This window comes from Balaenoptera physalus (assembly GCF_965194825.1).
Source record: "Balaenoptera physalus genome assembly, chromosome: 10".
Taxonomy (NCBI): domain Eukaryota; kingdom Metazoa; phylum Chordata; class Mammalia; order Artiodactyla; family Balaenopteridae; genus Balaenoptera; species Balaenoptera physalus.
In genome coordinates, this window is record NC_138889.1 from 113,828,268 (window position 1) to 113,847,472 (window position 19,205).

At 61.1% G+C, this 19,205-nt stretch overlaps 1 protein-coding gene across 4 annotated transcripts; it reads right to left on the reverse strand.

Annotated features, from left to right (window-relative positions):
* Positions 1–1,636: 1,636 nt before the first annotated feature.
* EPS8L2 (EPS8 signaling adaptor L2) lies at positions 1,637–19,035 on the reverse strand. Of its 4 annotated transcripts, none has more exons than XM_082478298.1 (21): positions 18,781–19,035; positions 16,247–16,339; positions 16,054–16,109; positions 15,189–15,253; positions 8,547–8,708; positions 7,979–8,128; positions 7,812–7,891; positions 7,585–7,727; positions 7,428–7,498; positions 7,095–7,221; positions 6,814–6,947; positions 6,640–6,714; positions 6,279–6,427; positions 6,028–6,160; positions 5,813–5,913; positions 4,375–4,480; positions 3,618–3,731; positions 3,276–3,345; positions 2,970–3,150; positions 2,727–2,859; positions 1,637–2,640 (listed from the first exon to the last, which is right to left on the reverse strand). In XM_082478298.1, exons 2-21 carry the CDS (start codon positions 16,258–16,260, stop codon positions 2,557–2,559), a joined length of 2,148 nt encoding a protein of 715 aa, XP_082334424.1. In that variant the 5' UTR covers positions 16,261–16,339; positions 18,781–19,035; the 3' UTR covers positions 1,637–2,556. The 4 variants fall into 4 exon arrangements, with proteins under 4 accessions (XP_082334424.1, XP_082334423.1, XP_082334425.1 ...); XM_082478297.1 differs by having other exon boundaries at positions 16,217–16,339; positions 18,781–19,034; XM_082478299.1 differs by having other exon boundaries at positions 6,814–6,902; positions 16,217–16,339; positions 18,781–19,033.
* Between the last annotated feature and the right edge of the window lie 170 nt (positions 19,036–19,205).

The window sequence follows — 19,205 nt, forward strand, 5'->3', positions numbered from 1 at the left end:
GCTCAGTGGTTGTGGTGCACGGGCTTAGCTGCTCCGTGGCATGTGGGATCTTCCCAGACCAGGGCTCGAACCCACGTCCCCTGCATTGGCAGGCGGATTCTTAACCACTGTGATACCAGGGAAGCCCTGTGCCTTGTTCTTGTCTGCGCCTACTTCCCAGGTACTGAGATCACTGGGTCACCAGGGAAGGTGGTGCTCAGTCACCCCCTGACCTGGGGGCCCTGGAGAGTGATGCCCTCAGGGTGGAAAGCAGAGTGACTCCTCATGCCTACCCAGACAGCTGTGTGACTTGGGCCCCTCACATCTGCCTGTTCTTGGGAGGGTGGGGAAGCCCCTCCTGGGAGCCCAGAGGCCTGAGCAGAGAGGCGGGGCCGGGGCATCTCAGAGCAGCTCCTGGGTAGTGAAGTCTGGCCTGGGGCCCCGGGGGAGAGGGTTCTGAGGGAGGGGCTCAGCCAAGCAGAGTGCGGGGCAGGGTGTGGGGAGGCTGTCCGGTCCGCGTTCCCCACTGCTGGCTGTTCTGGACCAGCAGGGTCTGTGAGTTTCTGGAGGAAGGCTGATGCCCTCAGCTCTCCCTTTTCATCTTGGGCTCCTTGTCTGTGGGGTCCTGCCCAGGCCTGGGAGGACAGAGCCTCCTCTCGTGGCCTGGGGTTGGGGGGAGAACCTTCCTTTCCCAGGGAGAGGGGCCCGTGGTGGTCAAGTCTCGGTGTGGCCCAGAAGTCACCAGACACCCCCAGTTGCCCTTGACTGGGCTCTGCTGGACAGACTCGGCCCAGCGTGGCCTGTCCCAGCTGGGAGTCGGGGCTTCCGAGGCCTGGCCCAGAGAGGGACAGTCGGCCCACCATCTCCCACCGTGAAAGGCACAACCTGCCTCTGGGTCCAAGCTTCCTGTGGTTGCCCATCAGGTAGAGACCCTCGGAACCGAGCCCTCTGGACACCGTGATCCAGGGTGGGTCCACCGGCTGCTTTGGGGATATGCAGGGCAGACGCCCCTGACCTGGCCAGGTGCTAGGGCACCCCGGCCGTCACACACCACAACAGGCAGCGCCGCCAGCAGAGAGCACCAGAGGCCTCCAAGGGTGGGGCCCAAGTTCGCTCGTGGCCAGGTGGCTGGGAGCCTGCGTGGTGCGGAGAGCTGCCCACTGTGCGCTCAGGGACCCCTCCGCTCCTGCACGGACCCCGTCCCAGCTGGCCATCTGCCCAGCCCTGCAGGCCCACGCCCTCTTCTGGGGCATCTCCCTCAGCTTGGGCTCAGCTCTCTAAATCTAGTTTCCGTCTCTCTCCCGTGACTCATGCCTCCTCCCTCCCTGGAGGTTTGGCAGCCCTGCTCCCCACCGCTCCCACTCGGGCCTTCCGGACGGACATCAGGCCTGGGAGAGCCCCAGGCACAGAGTGGGCAGGGCCCCCCTCTCAGGCTGCAGCTCCCAGGAGCGTCCTCTGGGCCCTCTCACAAGGGTGTGGAGGGGAGGGTGTCCTGGGCCCCCCACTTGGGTCAGGGCTGAGCAGCCTCACCGGGAACCCCCCCAGCCCGGCCTGGCCGCAGCCTGTCTGTGCTCAGGAGCTCTTCCAAAGGTGCAATCCCGGGGGGCTCCAGGACCCACAGTGACCCCACCCCACCTCCAGGAGACAGACACGGGGCTGCTGGGAGACTTAAGTGGTTTAATGATATGGATTCTGAGCTCGGTCACCTTTCCTCGCTGGGGTGCGACCCGCAGAGTCCAGGGCTCCAAGACTCACCCCCCAGCACACAGCACGCCAGGCAAGGCTGGCCTGAGACTTGCTCAGAGAAGGTTCCCTTCTGGCTCTGCGGTGGGGGAGCGGGCAGGGCTGGGGTGGGGGTGAGGGGTGCCCAAGGCCAGAACTCAGGTGAGTGGTGTTCAGTCCATCCTTGATCCTCCAGGTGGTGAAGGGAGAACGGCATGCGCCCCACCCCAGTGGGGCCCGGAGTCCCCCAGCCCACCATGGGGGTGCCGTGTGCTGGGTGGGCGCTGAGGGCAATCTCTGGGGGCAAAGGGCACCAGCCCAACCAGCTCAGAGCCAAGGGCAGCTGGGTGGCTGAGGTCTGCTGCCCTGGTGGTCAGCAGCCGGCCACCTGGAGGTATGGGGATGCAGTGGCTGCACGGGGCCGTGGGGACAGGGGCAGGGCCTGAGTCACCTGCGCCGGGAGGAACCCCTGTGTGGACGGAGGCGGCCAGAGGAAAGGTCCCTGCCCCCTCCCAGGGTGTGTGCGTGGGTTCTGAGGCCTCAGGGAGAGCTGTGGGGAAGGGCAGGGCTGGGTCTTGGACCGGCACAGCTCTGGCCTCAGCGGGCGGGCGGACGAGGGGCTGGCACCACCTGGTGGCAAGTTTGGCTACGGTGGGCGTCGGGGAAGGTGGGGAGTGTGGGCCGGGGCACCGCTGAGCCGGAGGACAGGCCCCACGTGCCACGAGGCGGGCGAGCCGGTCCCCAGCCGGCACGACTCTCCGTCCGAGTCCACGGTCCGAAATACGTACACGTACAAAAATAATACTCCAGCCGCGGGGGCGGGCCCTGCCGCGGGCCGTGGGCCCTGCCGCGGGCCTAGCTGTCTTCCTCCGCCCGCCTCTGGTTCTTGGAATGGAACTTGCTCATGAGCTCCTCCAGCTCCGACCCACCTTGCTGCTTCTGGAGGAGTCGGGGGACCCGCAGGTCAGTGTCCCGCCAGCCCCCCTTCCCGGGGCGCGCGGGGAGCGGAGGGCGGGGCGGCTCACCTCCAGGACGGCCTTCTGCACGGTGAGCTGGCTGTACACGCGGGCGCCCTCCTCCCCGCACACCTTCCGCAGCTCGTCCTTGTTGAGCGAGAAGAGCTGGGGCCCGGTCAGGATGCCCAGGTTCTCCACGATCCTGGGGGCGGGGGGCAGGGGGCGGGGCGGGGGCGTGAGGGCGGGGCCCCGGCCGTGGGCGGGGCGGCCGCCGCGCCCGCCCCCTGCCCGCCCTGTGCGCCCTTCGCTCACCGGGCGCTGAAGGCCTTGGCTTCCAGCCAGGCGCGGACCTCGCTGGGGCCGGACTCGTAGGTGAGCGGCAGGTGCACGGGCTGGCTGCGCTCCACGCGGAAGTTTCGCGTCGGCTGTGCCTTGATGTGGCTGATCTTCTTGATGAGCTCGTCGTTGACCTCGTCCATGTGCTGCATCAGCTCTGCGGGGCGCCAGGCGGCTCAGGCCTGCCCGCGCGTACCCGCGTACCCGGGGCTCCCCTCCCCACCGCCTCCCCCGCTGGCTCTGGGCCCCCCGCCCGTAGGGTCTGGCGGCCCCATCCCTCACCGCCTTTGTTCCCGGCAAAGCCTGGGGGCAGCTTGTGGGTTGGGCTGGCAGGACCCCAGTATTTCACCCCCTGCAGGGTGAACAAGAGAGGGGGGTGGGGGCGCCATTAGGTCAGCTTATCACCCCTCCCGGCACCCCTCCCCGCCCCTCCTCCCCCACCTCCCAGGACCTGCCCAGCCCCCCACCTTCCCAGACTCGGCCCGGAGCCAGGGAGCCCCCGCACCAGACCCTATAGCCGAGGGGTCCAGGCTCCGGGCCCGGTCTTTCTCTGCCGCCCCCCCCCACCAACCCCCAGCCACCCGGCCTGACCCTACAGCAGGACGGAGCAGACCTCCGCCTCACCTGCTCCAGGAGGGCGTCCTCCGGCCGGGTCTCGGCCAGGATGTTGCCGGGCACGTAGCCTGCCTGGCCGCTGCGATTTCGAAGCTTCCACCACTGGTGGTCGTCTTCCAGCACCTGTGGGCGCCGCATCTCCACCATCACCCCTGACCCACAGCGCCCGCCCCCCCCCCCCCCCGCCATAGGCACCAGTGCTGGGTGCTGGGACCACCGGCGTGAGCCCCTCTTTACTGATGGGCCAGAGAGAGTTCCGGAGTCCCCCTTGAGCCTGCTCCCCCCTCCCCATTCTACACACCTCCTCCAGGTGCCCCTGGCCCACCTGGCCTCCCACCCATCCATAGGGGCCACCGCCCCCCCCCGTCCCTCCCAGCAGCACCCTAAGCCTCTAGCCTGGTTGCGGATATAGATCACCACCCCCCCTCCAGCTGCTCCACTTTCTGTCCCCCAGTGGGTGGCCTGGATTCAGGACGGGCACAAAACTCAGAAAGTGCCTTGAGGGGGCTCCCGGGGTGGGCATGAATGACAAGCCCCTGCTGGACTGGGGGGTCCCCCACTCGGCACAGGGAGGGCCCACCCCACCCTTCAGCCTGAGCCCAGCCCAGCCCAGGGGCCCTTGGGCTCCCTCCGAGATCCCCAAGACAGGGAGGCCCCTCAGCCAGGCTGTGCTGGGGCGGGTGCCAGGCTGCGGACCCAGAGTGGAGCCCTGGGGTCAGGCGGACCCCTCCTCTGGACCGCCAGCCACTCCCCGGCCCCCACTCACCTCCAGGACCTCGTCCTTGAGCACTGACAGCTCGTTCGCGTTGCGGGCTGTGAAGTCGTAGAGGACCTTGACGTACTTGGCCATGGCCGGTGTGGGTTCGTAGCCCCTGTGTGGAATGGGAGGGGCTGAGGCTCAGGGCTGGGCTGGGGTCTCTTCCTGGGCCTGGGGGAGCGCTGGGGGCAGCAGCTTCCCAGGTGAACGGCTGCGTCCTGTTCTGCGGCACAGCGGCTGCGGCTGTCAGCTGGGATGGAAACTGTGACAGCCCCGTTGCGTCTGGGGCCCCCTGCGTGGGGGGGCAGCGGAGGCGGATGGGATGCAAGGGTCTGTGGGCACAGCAAGGCCTGCCCTGCCCTAGCCCCTAGCCCTGGAGGCCTAGGGGTCTCCAGGCCCAGCCCCCCAGGGGATCTAGAGCCAGGCGTGTACCCGAGAAACGACAGGCCATCCCTGGAAAGTGGCTGACCATGGGGGAGGGCCGGATGCTTTCAGAGCCGTAGTCCCTCCAGCACTGCAGACATGACGACGCAGGGCCGCCCGTGAGCTGCAGGGTCCCAGGGTGTCCCAGCCCTTGCACGGAGCAGGCCTGTGCCTGCCACCCGTGCTGGGCCATCCCTTCTGGTCAGTCTGGCCCCTGATCACGAGGGCACCCCTCATACAGGTGCAAGGCTCGGGGCCCTGGGGAAGTGGGGGCTCTGGGGCTGGGGCAGCCCCTGGGGCCCCGGTGGGGGGCTGTGTCAGTATTGGCCAGGGTGGACCGGTCAGGGGCCGGAGGTAAAAGGATGAAAATGTTTCTTGAAGGTGGCCCTAGGCCAGGGACCAGGGCATCAGGCTGGTGGGGCAAAGGGAGGGGCGCACTTACTCAAAACATGGGTTCCAGCCCCTCCCCTCCTGAGACTGAGTCCTGGGGTCTGGTGGGTAATGAGCTCCCCAGGCAGGTCCTGGGCCAGGACTGAGAACAGAAAGTAGGAGGGGAGGGGAGGAAGGACGGGGACTCCCCCAGGCCCTGGGGCTGTAAGACATGGTCTGTGGAAATGTGTGCGGCCAGAGGGAGAGAGGCCGTTCCCACCCAGACCATCAGTCTCCTCCTCCGGCTCTGAGGCTGGGCCTAAATCAGCCCCAACAGGGCAACTGGGATCGTTGAGACCATTTAAGTTCAGTGGTTTAGTAAATTTCTGACCATGATTCTAAAGCATAAACGTGGAGAAACAAAAAGAGATGACGTATTAGGTACGTCATCTAAGCACTTTATGGGTGCTTTCGACATTTTCCCCTCAATTGTACACCACAAAGTTGAAAGGAAACCCGGCTCTAGTGTGGAAAGCGTTATTTTGACCGTCGTTGAAAAAGGCATTTGCTGCCACCTGGTGGCAGTGTACCCACAGCGGAGCCTCCGGGATTTGAGGGGTGGGCGTCACACTCCGTCACTTTGAGCAGAGCTTACCTGTGAGCATGTGGGGAGCTGACGTCTCCCTGGGGTGTGGGCTCAGATGTAAGGCCATGCTTTGGGGAGTTTCTGAAGGACGTGCGGCTCACTGGAGTTGGCTGTGGGGAAGCGGACACCGGGGCTTGGTGTGAAGCAGGGGCTGGGCCAGGAGGGCAGGGCGGTGAGGGCAGTGGGCGGAGGTGGAGTGCAGGCGGGGCTGCGGGAGCTCTGACCTCATCACCGGGGGCTGATGCCAGCCCCTCCACCTCCCAGGGGGCCTCCTGCAGCACGTCCAGGGGTGGCTCCCAGCCGCTCTGGAACTTGGGCACGTAGGGGGGCACCTGCGGCTCCCGAGGCCACTCGGAGCTGGGGTGGGAGGTCCTGGGGTGAGCTGTGTCCACCGACCAGAGCTGGCCCCACCCAGGACCCCCAGCCCGCCCGCCAAGGGACCCATCCTGGTGTGCGCCCCGTGCCACCGCCCTACCGGGGTCGTGTCCAGGTCTCCCCCAGGGACTCCCACAGCGCCATCTCCTTGGGGACCAGGTGGCCGCGCAGGAAGCCCACAGTGTCTCGGGAGAGCAGGGGGCTGGAGACGGAGCGAGCAATGTCTGGGCCACCACAGGTGCTGACGATCTGGGGCACAGCGGGGCGTCAGAGGCCCCCCCTCCCACCCTGCGCCTGCCCGCAACACCACTGGCCTGCCCACTGCGCCCACCACTCAGAGTGCAGACGCCGGCCCCAGCCCACTGCCCAAGGTGGGCACTTGCTTCCCACCAAGTCAGGGGCAAGCCCCCCAGGCCCCCGCTCCCCCACCCCAGCCCCTGCCTCCCCCCAGCCCCAGGCACCAGATCCAGAGGCCCGAAGAGGAAGTGCACCAGCTCGGCTGCGCTAGGGTTCTGGATGTGCTTCTGCAGCTTGGCCTGTGGGCAGGGAGCAGGCCGACCTGTGGGGTGGCACCAGGGACAAGGCACCCCCCCCCAATATCAGCTCGGAGGGATGGGGTGGGCCGCTGTACTCACGAGCAGGTTGATGGCCAGCTTGGTCTTCCGGAAACAGTCAACAAACTCGGCCTCGGAGGGGGGCCGTGCTCGCAGTGTGAGGACGCCCTCTGGACAGGGGGTTGGCGGGTAAGCCTGGCCGGCCCGTTGCTGCCCTGGTGGGTCTGGCCTCAGTCTGATGTCGCCCACCCGCTGAGACCGGACCTGGCTCCGCTCAGTGGCCACTGCGCTCCCCACCTCCACTCCTGTGTCCGCCCCGATGCCCCTCCCCTGCCCGGTGCCCCCCACCCCCGTCCCCGCACCTGCCGGCCCCTTCTTCCCCTTCTTCTTTCCCTTCTTGCGCTGGTTCAGCTGCTTGAAAGCCTCAGCGGCCTTCTGCAGCCGAGCCACGAACCACTCGATGTCGTCCAGGGCGCAGTTGAGGATTTGCTGGGGTCAGAGCAGGGGCAGGGGTCAGCCTCCGGTGCCCCACCCGCTGCAGGGACACCCCCACCTGCTGCCTCTTGGCCCCTGGCCTGGGGGAGGGGGTGGGTGCTGGCCGGGGGTTGGCCCCCGGCGCCCGGAGTGGGTGGGAGGTCCTGCCGGCCCGAGACCCACCGTCTCCTTCGAGACCCACTGTCTCCTTCGAGACCCACCGTCTCCTTCTCGATCTTCTGAGCCAGCACGGCCCTCGGCTCCTCGTCCTGCGACTCCCAACGGCGAAAGCCTGGACGGGCGCAGAGCTGCTGCTGACTGAGCCCCTCCCTGCCCCGCAACCCTGCTGCCGCCCCCAGCCCATCCTCCTCGGCCCACCTGGGTCTCCGAGCGGCGTGGGCAGGCCCACTCGGTTCTTGGTGGAAGGCGAGTCCCTGCCGTAGCGCTGGAAGGGGATGGGGGCCGGGCCCTGGGACGGGGGCAGGACGGACTGCCGCTGCCGGATCTTCTCCTGGTGGCCCCTGAAGTGGGACGAAGGGCGGCTGAGCCTGGCCGCAGCCCCAGCCCAGGCCCGGCCCCTCCCCCCGCCCCTCCTACCCCCCTACTTGAGGGTCTGTGGCCGCATCTTCTTCCCCAGGCGGCAGTCGGCCAGCGCGCTCTCGATGTCCTCATGCACCAGCTCCGCCTGGGGGGACGGGGCGTCAGGCTGGCTCTTCGGGGATCTGCGCTCCCTGCCCCGCCCCTACCCCGCCCCCCACTGCCCGCCCCTCACCTCCACCTCGTCGCAGTGGAAGAAGTGGACGTCGGGCCTGCTCTGGTCTGAGTCCTGGCACACGAGCAGCAGCACCGACGGGTAGCGTAGCTGGTTCAGCACGGTCTGGCTGTGCCGCACGGTCGGCAGCGGGAAGTTCTCCAGCTCCTCCTGGGGGACAGGCGGCTGGGACCGGGCTTGCCACGGCGCATGGCGAGAGTCCCAGACACGGATGAGGGCTCACGGCCATGGGCACGGGGAAGACCCGAGGAGCGGATGCCGGGGACACGGGCTGACCGTGAGCGTGGCCTGTGGCGTTCACGCCACGGATATGGCACGGAAAAGGAACGTGGCCTGGACACGGGCATGGACATGGACCCCACGGGGCAGCGTGCACACGACGGGCCCCGCCTCGGTACAGCCGGTGGAGCAGCTCTGGCGAGGGGGACATGCCCCTGCGTGGCGTGGCTCCCCTGTACTCTCGGCCCTCGTCCTGCTCCCTCCCCCACAGAGGCCCAGCGTGTCTGGGTCACTGCCTGTGCCTGCCTTGCAGGATGGGCGAACGCCCTCCCTCCTGCTGCCACCATACCTGGGATTCCACGTCCAGCAGCCGCAGCGACTGGTCGTTGACCTGCAGCAGCATCTCCTGTGTCCAGATCTTCTCCTTGGAGCTCAGCTGCACCAGCTTCCGGATGGCATCTTCCACGGACACAATGGCCTCACTCTTGTCCATGATGAACGTGGCCAAGTGCTGGGTGGGCAGGCAGGGGGTCATTCTGGGTGGAGCCCTCCTGGTGCTAAGAACCAGGGCCAAGGGGCTGCGCCCTGGGGCTCTGAGGGGCTAGGGCCAACCTTGGGGGTCTGAGGGGGTCACAGCCAGCCCCGGGGGTCTGAGGGGCCATGGCCAACCTTGGGGGTCCGAGGGGGCCACGGCCGACCCTGGGGGCCTGAGGGGGCCACGGCCAACCCTCGGGAGTACAAGGGGGCCACAGACAACCCTGGAGGTCTGAGGGGGCCACAGCCAACCCTGGGGGGGGGTCCGAGGGGGTCACAGTCAACCCTGGGGGTCTGAGGGGGCCACAGCCAACCCTGGGGGGTCCGAGGGGGCCACAGCCAACCCTGGGGGTCTGAGGGGCCACAGCCAACCTTGGGGGTCTGAGGGGGCCACGGCCAACCCTGGGGGGCTGAGGGGGTCACAACTAATCCTGGGGGTCTGAGGGGAACACCCCTGCCCTGGGGGTCTGAAGAGACAAAGCCCCACCTTGGGGGGGGGTCCTCTGCTCTCCTCGGGGGATGTCTGTGGGGGCAATGGACATGCCCTGGCAAACCCCTTGGCAGCCCTACACACACAGCCCCCAGCCCACCCACATCTGCCACTGGGCTCCGGGACCAGGCTCCCTGCCCCCCCAGCAGCCCTGGTGCAGGCTCACGACAGGGCCTTGGCATGTGCCACCTCTGCCCGAGTCCGGTCTCCCCCAGCTCGCTCTTCCTTCCGGACTGTGCTCGGGCACTACCTCCCCGCCTGCCTGGCCACAGCCTCACTGTGAGCACGTCCCTGACCCGCCCTGTGTTTATCATCGTCCGACTTTATGCTGGACATGACATGCGTCTTTGTTTGCTTTCTGGCTGCTGTCTCCCCGGTGCCTGTGACAGTGCTGGGCCCCCAGCAGGCGCCCAGTGACTGTGACGGGAATGAATGAGCAGCCCGTGGGGACTCTTGGCCCGCCCCGCTGCTCTCTCTCCAAGCCTGGCTCAGGCCCCTCCTCCTTCCAGGATCCCCCACGTGTCCTCGCTGACCTTTGCTGAATTCAGTAAACAATGCTGGGACAGCTGGGTGAACACTCACAGAAACTCCAAGCAGTTAAGGCTTAACCACAGAACATGGAAGCGTGAAAGTGCTAGAAGGAAATACTAGGTAATTTCTGATAATCTCAGGAAGGCCTGCTTCACTGGGGGACTTTGCTAAGCAAGGAGGAAAATCCAGATGCTCAGAAGACAAGACCGGGACTTCCCTGGTGGTCCAGTGGTTAAAACACCGAGCTTAAACTGCAGGGGGCGTGGGTTCGATCCCTGGTTAGGGAACTAGGATTCCGCACGCCACATGGTGGGGCCACGAAAAAAAAAAAAAGGGAATAAAAAGACAAGACCAATAAATCTGACTTAATAAAAAAAAGTTTCTGCCTGAGAAAAAAATACCACATACAAAATATTTAAAAAACCACACAGATATAATAATAGATATAATGGAGGTGATGTAGGCTAATTTTCTTGATACAGGAAAAGGCCAACATGCATTACAATGATAGTTCTTACTTTGTTAAAAGCTCTATTTTGTTTAATAATTAAGGATACCAACGATAAATGAATAAAGAATGAAAGAATATATAAACAAGTAAAAGATTAACAGCTCAATAGAAAAATTGACAAAAGGTATGAACAGAGAGTCTATAGGAAAATAAATATAAGTAACCTTTTAATATAGAAAATTATATGCAGGGGAATTCCCTGGTGGTCCAGAGGTTAGGACTCTGCGCTTTCATTGCCGAGGGCCTGGGTTCAATCCCTGGTTGGGGAACTAAAATCCCACAACTAAGATCCCACAGGCTGCACGGTGTGGCCAAAAAGTGTATATATGTATATATATATATACACACACACACACATATATCTGCAGACTCATTCAATACAAGAATTGCAAATTGAACCTGGAGACTATGACTTTAGGAATGGGTTTTCACCTATTCTGTTGTCCGGTACTAACAAGCCCTTGTGGGTTACACTGGCTGGTTAAAGACGTGGAGAAGGAGGAGCCCTTGCTCCGCACTCGCCTGGCTGCTCTGGGGAGGAGTTGATGACACTGGACCAGCCCACATGCTTCCCTCTTACAATCCCAAGGCAACCTGCACACGTGTAGAATGTGGCACGGGTACAAGGCTGCTCCCTGCACAACTCTTGGAGGCCAACCTACATGTCCAAGGGCAGGTTAGAAAGACACTGGGCAGGGGAATTCCCCGGTGGTCCAGTGGTTAAGAATCCGCCTTCCTATTCAGGGGACACAGGTTCGATCCCTGGTCAGGGAACTAAGATCCCACATGCCGCAGGCAACTAAGCCCACGTGCTCTAGAGTCTGCACGCCACATCAAGAGAGAAGCCCGTATGCAGCAACTAAGATCCAACGCAGCCATAAATAAATAAATAAATAAATAAATAAATATAAATAAATAAATATTTTTAAAAAGAAAAGAAAGAGTGGGCAGAAACATGCAGTGACTATCAGGCAGCTGGTCTGTCTGCATGAGGCGCATTGTCAGCAAAATACTGCACAGCCAAACCATCCCAGCCATGCCGTCCATGCATTCCAAATGACTGAAAACATACAGAGTGTATTCTCTGACCAGAATGGGATTAAATTAGAAATCAATAACAGAATGATAACTACAAAACCCTATTAATTGGAAATTAAGCAACACACTTCTAAATAAATCATGGGTCCATATTTGTAGAAATTAAACAGCACACTTTTAAACAACAAATGAGTGAAAGAGGAAATCACAAGGGAAATAAGAAAATACCTAGAGACAAATGAAAATAGAAACACAACATATCAAAACTTATGGGATGCAGCAAAAGCAGCACTAAGGGGAAATTTGTACCTATAAATGCTTACATGGTTAAATGCTTAAAAAGAAGAAAAATCTAAACAACCCATGGGTCAAAGAAGTCACAAGGAAATTTAGAAAATATTCTGAGTTGCAGCAACATGGGTGGACCTAGAGATGATCATACTAAGTGAAGTAAGTCAGACAGAGAAAGACAAATATCATATGATATCACTCATATGTGGAATCTAATTTTAAAAAATGATACAAATGAACTTACTTACAAAACAGAAACAGACTCACAGATTTCGAAAAAAAACTTAACGGTTACCAAAGGGGAAAGTGGGGAAGGGATAAATTAGGATCTTGGGATTAACGTACACACACTACTATATATAAAATAGATAACCAACAAGGACCCACTGTGTAGCATAGGGAATTACGTTCAATATCTTGTAATAACCTATAATGGAAAAGACTCTGAAAAAGAAGGAATACATGTATATGTATAATTGAATCACTTTGCTGTACATCTGAAACTAACACAACATTATAAATCAACTATACTCCAATAAAATAAAATTTTAAAAAAGAAAATATTCTGAGCTGAACAATAATAAAAGCAAGCACATCAAAACTTGTGGAAGGGGCTTCCCTGGTGGCGCAGTGGTTGAGAATCTGCCTGCCAATGCAGGAGACACGGGTTCGAGCCCTGGTCTGGGAAGATTCCACATGCTGCGGAGCAACTAGGCCCCTGAGCCACAACTACTGAGCCTGCGCATCTGGATCCCGTGCTCCGCAACAAGAGAGGCCGCGATAGTGAGAAGCCCACGCACTGCGACGAAGAGTGGCCTCCACTTGCCACAACTAGAGAAAGCCCTCGCGCAGAAACAAAGACCCAACACAGCCATAAAATAAATAAATAAATAAATAAATAAATAATTAAAAAACAAAAAACAAAAAAAAACTTGTGGAAGATAGCTAAAGCAGTCCTTTGAGGAGCTTTATAGCTTTAAATGAATGTCAGAAAAGAAGAAAGACTTAATATCAATGGTCTGGGCATTCCTCTTAAGAAACTAGAAAATGACAATCAAATGAAACCCAGAGTAAGTGGAAAGAAGGAAAATAAGAGCAGAAACCAATGAACTAGTAAAATACACAAACAACAGAGAAAAATCAACAAAGCCCAAGGTTGGTTCTGAAAAGACCAATGAAATTGATAAACCCTTAGCAAGACTGATCAAGAAAAAAATAGAGAAAACACAAATGATCAATAACCAGAAGGAACGAGGGGACATCACTACAGATCATACAGGCATAAAAGTGAATTCATAATAAAAGAAAACTTCCCACAAAGGAAACCCTATATTCAGGGCCTCACAGGTGAATCCTAACAAATACTTAAGAGGGAAATCACAACAATCTTCCATAAACTCTTTCTGAAGACTAGAGGAGTAGGAACATTTCTCCACTCATTTTATAAGGCCAACATAACTCTGATACCCAAACCTGCCAAGGGCATTGCAGGAAAAGAAAATTATAGACCAATGTTCTAATAAATATTAATGCAAAAAAATCCTTAACAAAATAGTAGTAAATTAGTCTTGTCAATACATACAAAGGATAATAAACCATTAGTAAATGAAGTTTATCCTAGAAATGCAAGGTTGGTTCAACATTTTAAAAAATCAGCATGATTCATTACATTAACAATAGTAAATACATTTCAGTTGAGAAAGCATTTGATAAAATTCGACAACTTTCATGATAAAAGCTCTCAGCAAATAAAGAATGGAAAGGAACTTCCCCATTCTAGTAAAGGGTATCTACAAAAACATACAGCTTATAAAATGGGGAATTCTGAATACTTTCTTCTAAGATTGGACACAGGCAAGGATGTTCACTATCCTTGCTTTTATTGAGCACTGTCCTGGTAGTTCTAGCCAGGGCAATAAAGCAAGAAAAACAAAGTGGCTAAAATTAAGAAATTAAGTACTGTATTTTCAGACAAAATGATTGCGTACATAAAAAAATCCAATGAATCTATAAGCAATTCCTGAAACAAGTAAATGAATTCAGCAAGGTCTCAGAATACTCAATCACTATACATAAATTCAACTGTATAAAACAAATGCTGGGACATCCCTGGCGGCGCAGTGGTTAAGAATCCACTTGCCAATGCAGGGGACACGAGTTCGAGCCCTGGTCTGGGAAGATCGCACATGCCACGGAGCAACTAAGCCCATGCGCCACAACTACTGAGCTAGTGCGCCACAACTATTGAAGCCCACACGCCTAGAGCCCGTGCTCCGCAACAAGAGAAGCCACCGCAATGAGAAGCCCGCGTACCTCAATGAAGACCCAACACAGCCAAATAAATAAATAAACCCACAAGGCTTTGGTGACCCCCCTCCCATTGCCACCACCTCTCACCCTCCCTCTTGGCCTCAGCTTCCTCATCTGGGAGGGGTCAGCAAACCTGCCGACATCCCCAGCCTTGCTGGCTGCTGGGCAGGCAGGAGACGTGGCCCCAGCCTGGGTCCTTCCACAGGCTAGCTTGGACCAAAGTCTAGGAGAAGGGCTGGGAGGCCCCGCTGGCACAGGTGGCTCCTCACCAAGGAGGGCAAAGTCCCTCCCACAGAGAGGTGGCAGAGCTGCCCTTGGACGCTGAGCCTGCAGCAGTCATGAGCTGACCACACAAGACGGCCCCTGCCTGCCCAGGTTGGCAGGGAGGGCTGATCACCAACACAGCCCAATGCAAGAGCCCTAGAGACTCCCATGTCTCATTGCACCCACTGTATAGATGAGAAAACTGAGGCTCAGAAAGCAGTGACTCACCTGGCTTCTGTGGGCATGGAGGGCTCTAAGGGGAGGGACGTTCTTACCTTCCTGGTCCAGGCCCCCCACCTTCCTCGTCTAGGGCTCCCCACTTCCTGGTCCAGGGCTCCTCACTTTCCTGGTCCAGGCCCCTCACCTTCCTGGTCCAGGGCTCCCCACCTTCCTGGTCCAGGCCCCCCACCTTCCTGATCCTGGGTCCCCCTCCCTCCTCCCACTTCAGCCATTCCCAGCCCTGCTGTCCTGCAGGTTTGGACGATGACCAGGAACCAGGAACTTGGCCGGCTGCCAGGAGCAGGAAGGTCATTTTAAAAACATATTTCCTGAGTTCTAAGTGTGAATTAAAAGTGACCTAAAAGCAAAGGCCTCCGGAGCTGGCGGCTTGTCTAGAGTGCAGTTACCCATCTCGACTGTCCAGGCTTAGTGGGATTAGCCATCGAGGACGTCCCTGCAGGAGCTCAGAAAAGGGCGTCTGCTCCACCTCCTCCCTCCTAATCTAGCTCCCTGTTGTGAGGCCAGGATGACAGCTTCCCTCCCACTGGGGCTTCCGGGGGCACCCGGAGCTGTCCTTGCCTTCCTGTGTTGCCCCTGGCATCCCTCTCCCCGATGTAGCTCCAGGGTTCCTGTGCCCCTCAGACCGGGAGCTCCCCAGGACCGGAGGGAGGCTCCCCACCGGGGGTGAGCCCAGAACAGGCCGCCTGCTGTGGGACCACTTCTCCCCGGGCCTCAGTTTCCCCACAGGCCCGGGGACCCTGGAGCACAGAGGACAGGAGTGCCCTGTGGGGTGAGGGGCTCACCTGGACGTGGTACTGGGAGGTCTCGTGCATGATGACATTGGAGTTGGAGTACTTCTTCCTCTGAGCTGAATAAGGAGACACAGTCACTCACCCCTGAGGGCGGGACCCCAGGCGGGGCCGCAGGGAGGGCAGAGGGCAGGCGAGGAGGGCTGCTCTGTGGACCCCTTGTGGCCGCCAGGAAGGACACAAGGGCATGGAATGGAGGGACGGCCCCTCCTGGCAGAACACGGAGCTCCCTCGGTCCCCAGGAGGGACCCCCAGCTCAGAGTGGTGATGGCACAACTGTGTCCGGGGTCTGTCCTGGAGCGGACGCAGGAGGCTCGGCCTCCTTTCATGGAGGCCCCCTGCCCACCTTCCTGGGGAGGGGTCTGGTCCAGGGCTTCCCCCAACTCTAAGAGCTGCCAGCTACCATCTCCCTGCCTCTTCTTGCCCCTCCCTGGGGTTCCTTGCATTCCAGAGGCGGCACTGCATGGCTGGGGGAGGGTCAGAGCTGGGGGAGGTGGGGGCCGGCCAGGGCCCGCCCTCCCAGAGCAGACACCTGGCACTCAGTCCAGCAGGAGCCCCCGCCCCTGGAGGATCGGGTGGCGGAGAAGAGCACAGAGAATCAATATTGATGCTCCCTGAATTATTAGTAAGGCCTCTCCCCTTACTGGCTCACTGTGGGGAGGGCTATTCAGTGGCCAGAGTTTGGGGGAGGGACCTGAGCACCTGCTGGTTGATTAGGGTCCGGGGGCCTTCTCTGGGTGCCCAGGGCTGACCCGCGTCTCCCTGGGTGGGGGCCTGGCACAGCCCTGGGGAAGGGAGTAGGCGAAACCCTCCCAGCCGAGCTGGTCCCCGAGGCCTCTTGTCCTCAAACCTCACTCACCAAACAGGTCCTTGGCACTCATCTTGGCCACACCGTCAGACTGGCCCAGGCTGCCACTGCAGGGGAGGGGCTGGTGAGGGTGGGGCCCATGCCACACCCCTCCCTGGGGACTACGGGTGGGTAGCGGGTGGTGGGGGCCTAGTGGGTGGGGGTGGGGGCTCACTTGGCAGCACCCGGGCAACAGCTCACAGACCCTGATTGGCTCATGGCGTCCTCGACGGTGGCTGGCGGTGAGAGGGCAGACCTCAGAGTGGCCTGGGTCCAGGGCTTAGTGCCTGGCCCACACCTAAGTGCACAGGGGAGCCAAACTGACACCTTATCGTGACCTGGCCGGGGCCTTGCTACCCCAGCACAGGGCCTGGGTCTCCTCCCCATCCCTCCCTGGATGCAGGGCCTGGGGCCCCGATGGCCTGGCCAGATTCCCCAGGGTGCCTGGGCAGGCAGTCCTCAGGGAGCAGAGCCCTGCCTTCTGGACACACCAGGACCACCCCTGCTCCACATCCCACTTGGTGTTCACTGCAGCCCCATCTCCCCCTGGACCCTCGGTCCTCTACAGGGACCCCCAGGACGTGCCAGCAGAGGGGTCCCACCCCCAGAGGCTGTCTGGAGTGGGGCTGCGAGGAAGATGTCCTGGGGGCTCTGAAGGGGGGTCGGGGGAAGAGGCACCTTCCAAGCAGAGGGAACAGCATGTTTAAAGGCCCTGAGGCAGGTGGGAGCCAGACAAGGGAGAAAGGCAGCAAAAGATGAGGCTGGAGCCCAGGGTGAAGGGTAGGGGGCCTGGGGACCCAGAGCCCAGGGTGAAGTCCAGACGGAGCCCACCATCTGAGGGGTGAGCAGAGCCTGGTACCCCTGGGCCAGGCTGACATGTCCTGTGGGATTCTGTGCTCCGTGGGGACCTCTGGGTCCACACTGTGCCGCATCAGATGTCACCAGTGATGCCATCCATCTGTGGCTTCAGTGTTTAGGGGGCTGCAGGGTTGGGTCGCAAGCCAGGGGTGCTGGTATCCAGGGCAGGTAGTACCTGGTACCTGGTAGCTTGTACAAGTACCTGGTAGCTTGAGCAGGTACTACCTACAGGGAAGGCTCCCAGGAGGTGTGAGGGACCCGGGGGCTTCAGGCTACCCCCTCCCACATGCCACCGAGGGTCCGGGCTTGGCCAGATTCCTCTGTCCATCTGTCCGTGGAGAACGTCCGGAATGCTCATGACCTCAGTGGGTGAGCCCGAGTGTTTGCTTAATGGGATTCCTGGCGGGCTGAGCCGAGGGTGCTGGGCACGTGCATCCAGATACACACACACACCTGGGCGAAACCCAGGCCTGTGAGCACACAGACACCTAGGTCGAGACATTCGGCCTCCCCTAGGGGGCGGGGTGGGGGGGCCTCAGGGCCAGCCAGGGAGGTGGGTCCAGGCATCTGGGTTGGGGAGCAGCTGGGGGAGGGGCCGCTTACAGGCCAGCTCCAGCGGGGAGTAAGGGGGCTTCTTCAGCTGACTGGGGTGGGGATGGCACTAGCCCTGAGGGCCCCAGGGCCCAGGCTGCACTTTGGTTTCACTGTGGCCATTTTCCGGGTGCAAAGGAAGGCCGGGTATGGTGCCTGGTCAGGCAGGGGGAGGGGGAGGAGGCCCAGCAGGGCAGGGAGGGCAGAGGGACCAGCTCCAAGTTCAAATTCCAGCTCGCAGCTGAACGACCTTGGGGAGGAGTCAGCTTAAGGCCCAGGGAGCCAGGTGGGGCCCTGGGATGGGGGAGACCCTGGGGCTCTGGCTGTGCCCAGGTCTGGGCCCTGCGGGTTGGGGGAGGGAAAAGCCTGGGAAGCTGTAGGTGGGGAGCAGGGCGCCGAGCTTGCACTTGGGAGACAGAGGCAGGCAGAGAGCTGGGCGGCGCTGGACCCCTGACTGCACTGGGCAGGGCCACGAGAGGCCCCGCCACAGGCCGTGGGGGAGGTGCAGAAGCGGGAGGAGAGGCGGTGCCAGCTGGGCTTGGCCTCCCAGCGCAGCTGGGGCTGACCACATCTGGGTGGGGCACAGATGGTCGGTGGCGCACTTCAGAAGCACCGGGAGCCCTGCTTACCCGCCTCCCCTGCCACCGGGACACCTGAGGCACGGGGGCTGCCCCAGGCCAGCCCAGCCCAGCCCAGCCCAGGTTGGAGGCACACAGGCCCCGGCAGCTCGGCCCCCAGCCTCCTCCCTGAAACTCCCACACCCCAACCTTAACCGAGAGCCTGACCCCGGCCTGATGCGTCCCTGGCCCTGCGTTCCCGCCTGCCTCGGACACACAGGAAGCCGGCTAGCACGCCAAAGGAGCCCCCAGTCCGCCCCGGCAACACTGGTGCAGATCCTTGGAGGGGCAGGGGCTGAGGCTCCTCAACACCGCTTCACTGGAGGAGGGGGCTCCCCCCACCGAGCCCCAGGGCTGGGAGGCGGCCGGCTGACTCAGAAGCCACTGGCTTACAAACATCGCCAGCGCACGGCGCCGCCCCAGGACCGGACGGGGCAGGCCAGGCCGCAGGAACCCGGCTGCGGCCACCAGCCCAGGGAAAGCCCGCGGGCCCGGCGCGGCCCCTCGCGCCCGATGCCCCATGCGCCCCGGCCCGGCCTGCAGACCCAGGCCAGAGCCCCGCGTCGCGCTGCCACCTGGGGAAACTGAGGCCCGGGCAGCCCGCCCTCCGTGCGCTCGGCTCCCCTGTGGCTCCAGGGCCAAAGCGGGTGCGGGCTCCAGGCGGGGCACTCACCTGCTCCTCTCGCGGCCCCGCGCCTGGCCGCCCACTGGCCCCTTAGTACGCGCGTCCGTCCGCCCGTCTGTCGGAGCCTGGCTCCTGAGGAGAGAGGGACGCGCGGAGGAGCCGGGGCGGGGCGCTGGGAAGAACCTGAGAGGCAGGTTAGAGTCACCGTTTGCGGGCGGGCACTGGGCAGGGGCGGGGGTGGGACGCGGATGCCCCGCCCACCCCGCCCCCGCTCAGGACCCCGCCCCCACCGCGGCTCCCCGCGGACGGTCCCCACAGCCACCCGGGTCCCTCTGCGCAAACCCCACCCCTAAAGCGGGGGCGCTGGTGGACGGGTGGGCGGGGCCGGGAGCCCATCCCTCGCTGAGGTGCTCAGGGCGGCAGCGCGCCCCGACGCTGCTCTGAGATATTCCCGGGGCAAGCCCAGCTGCCTG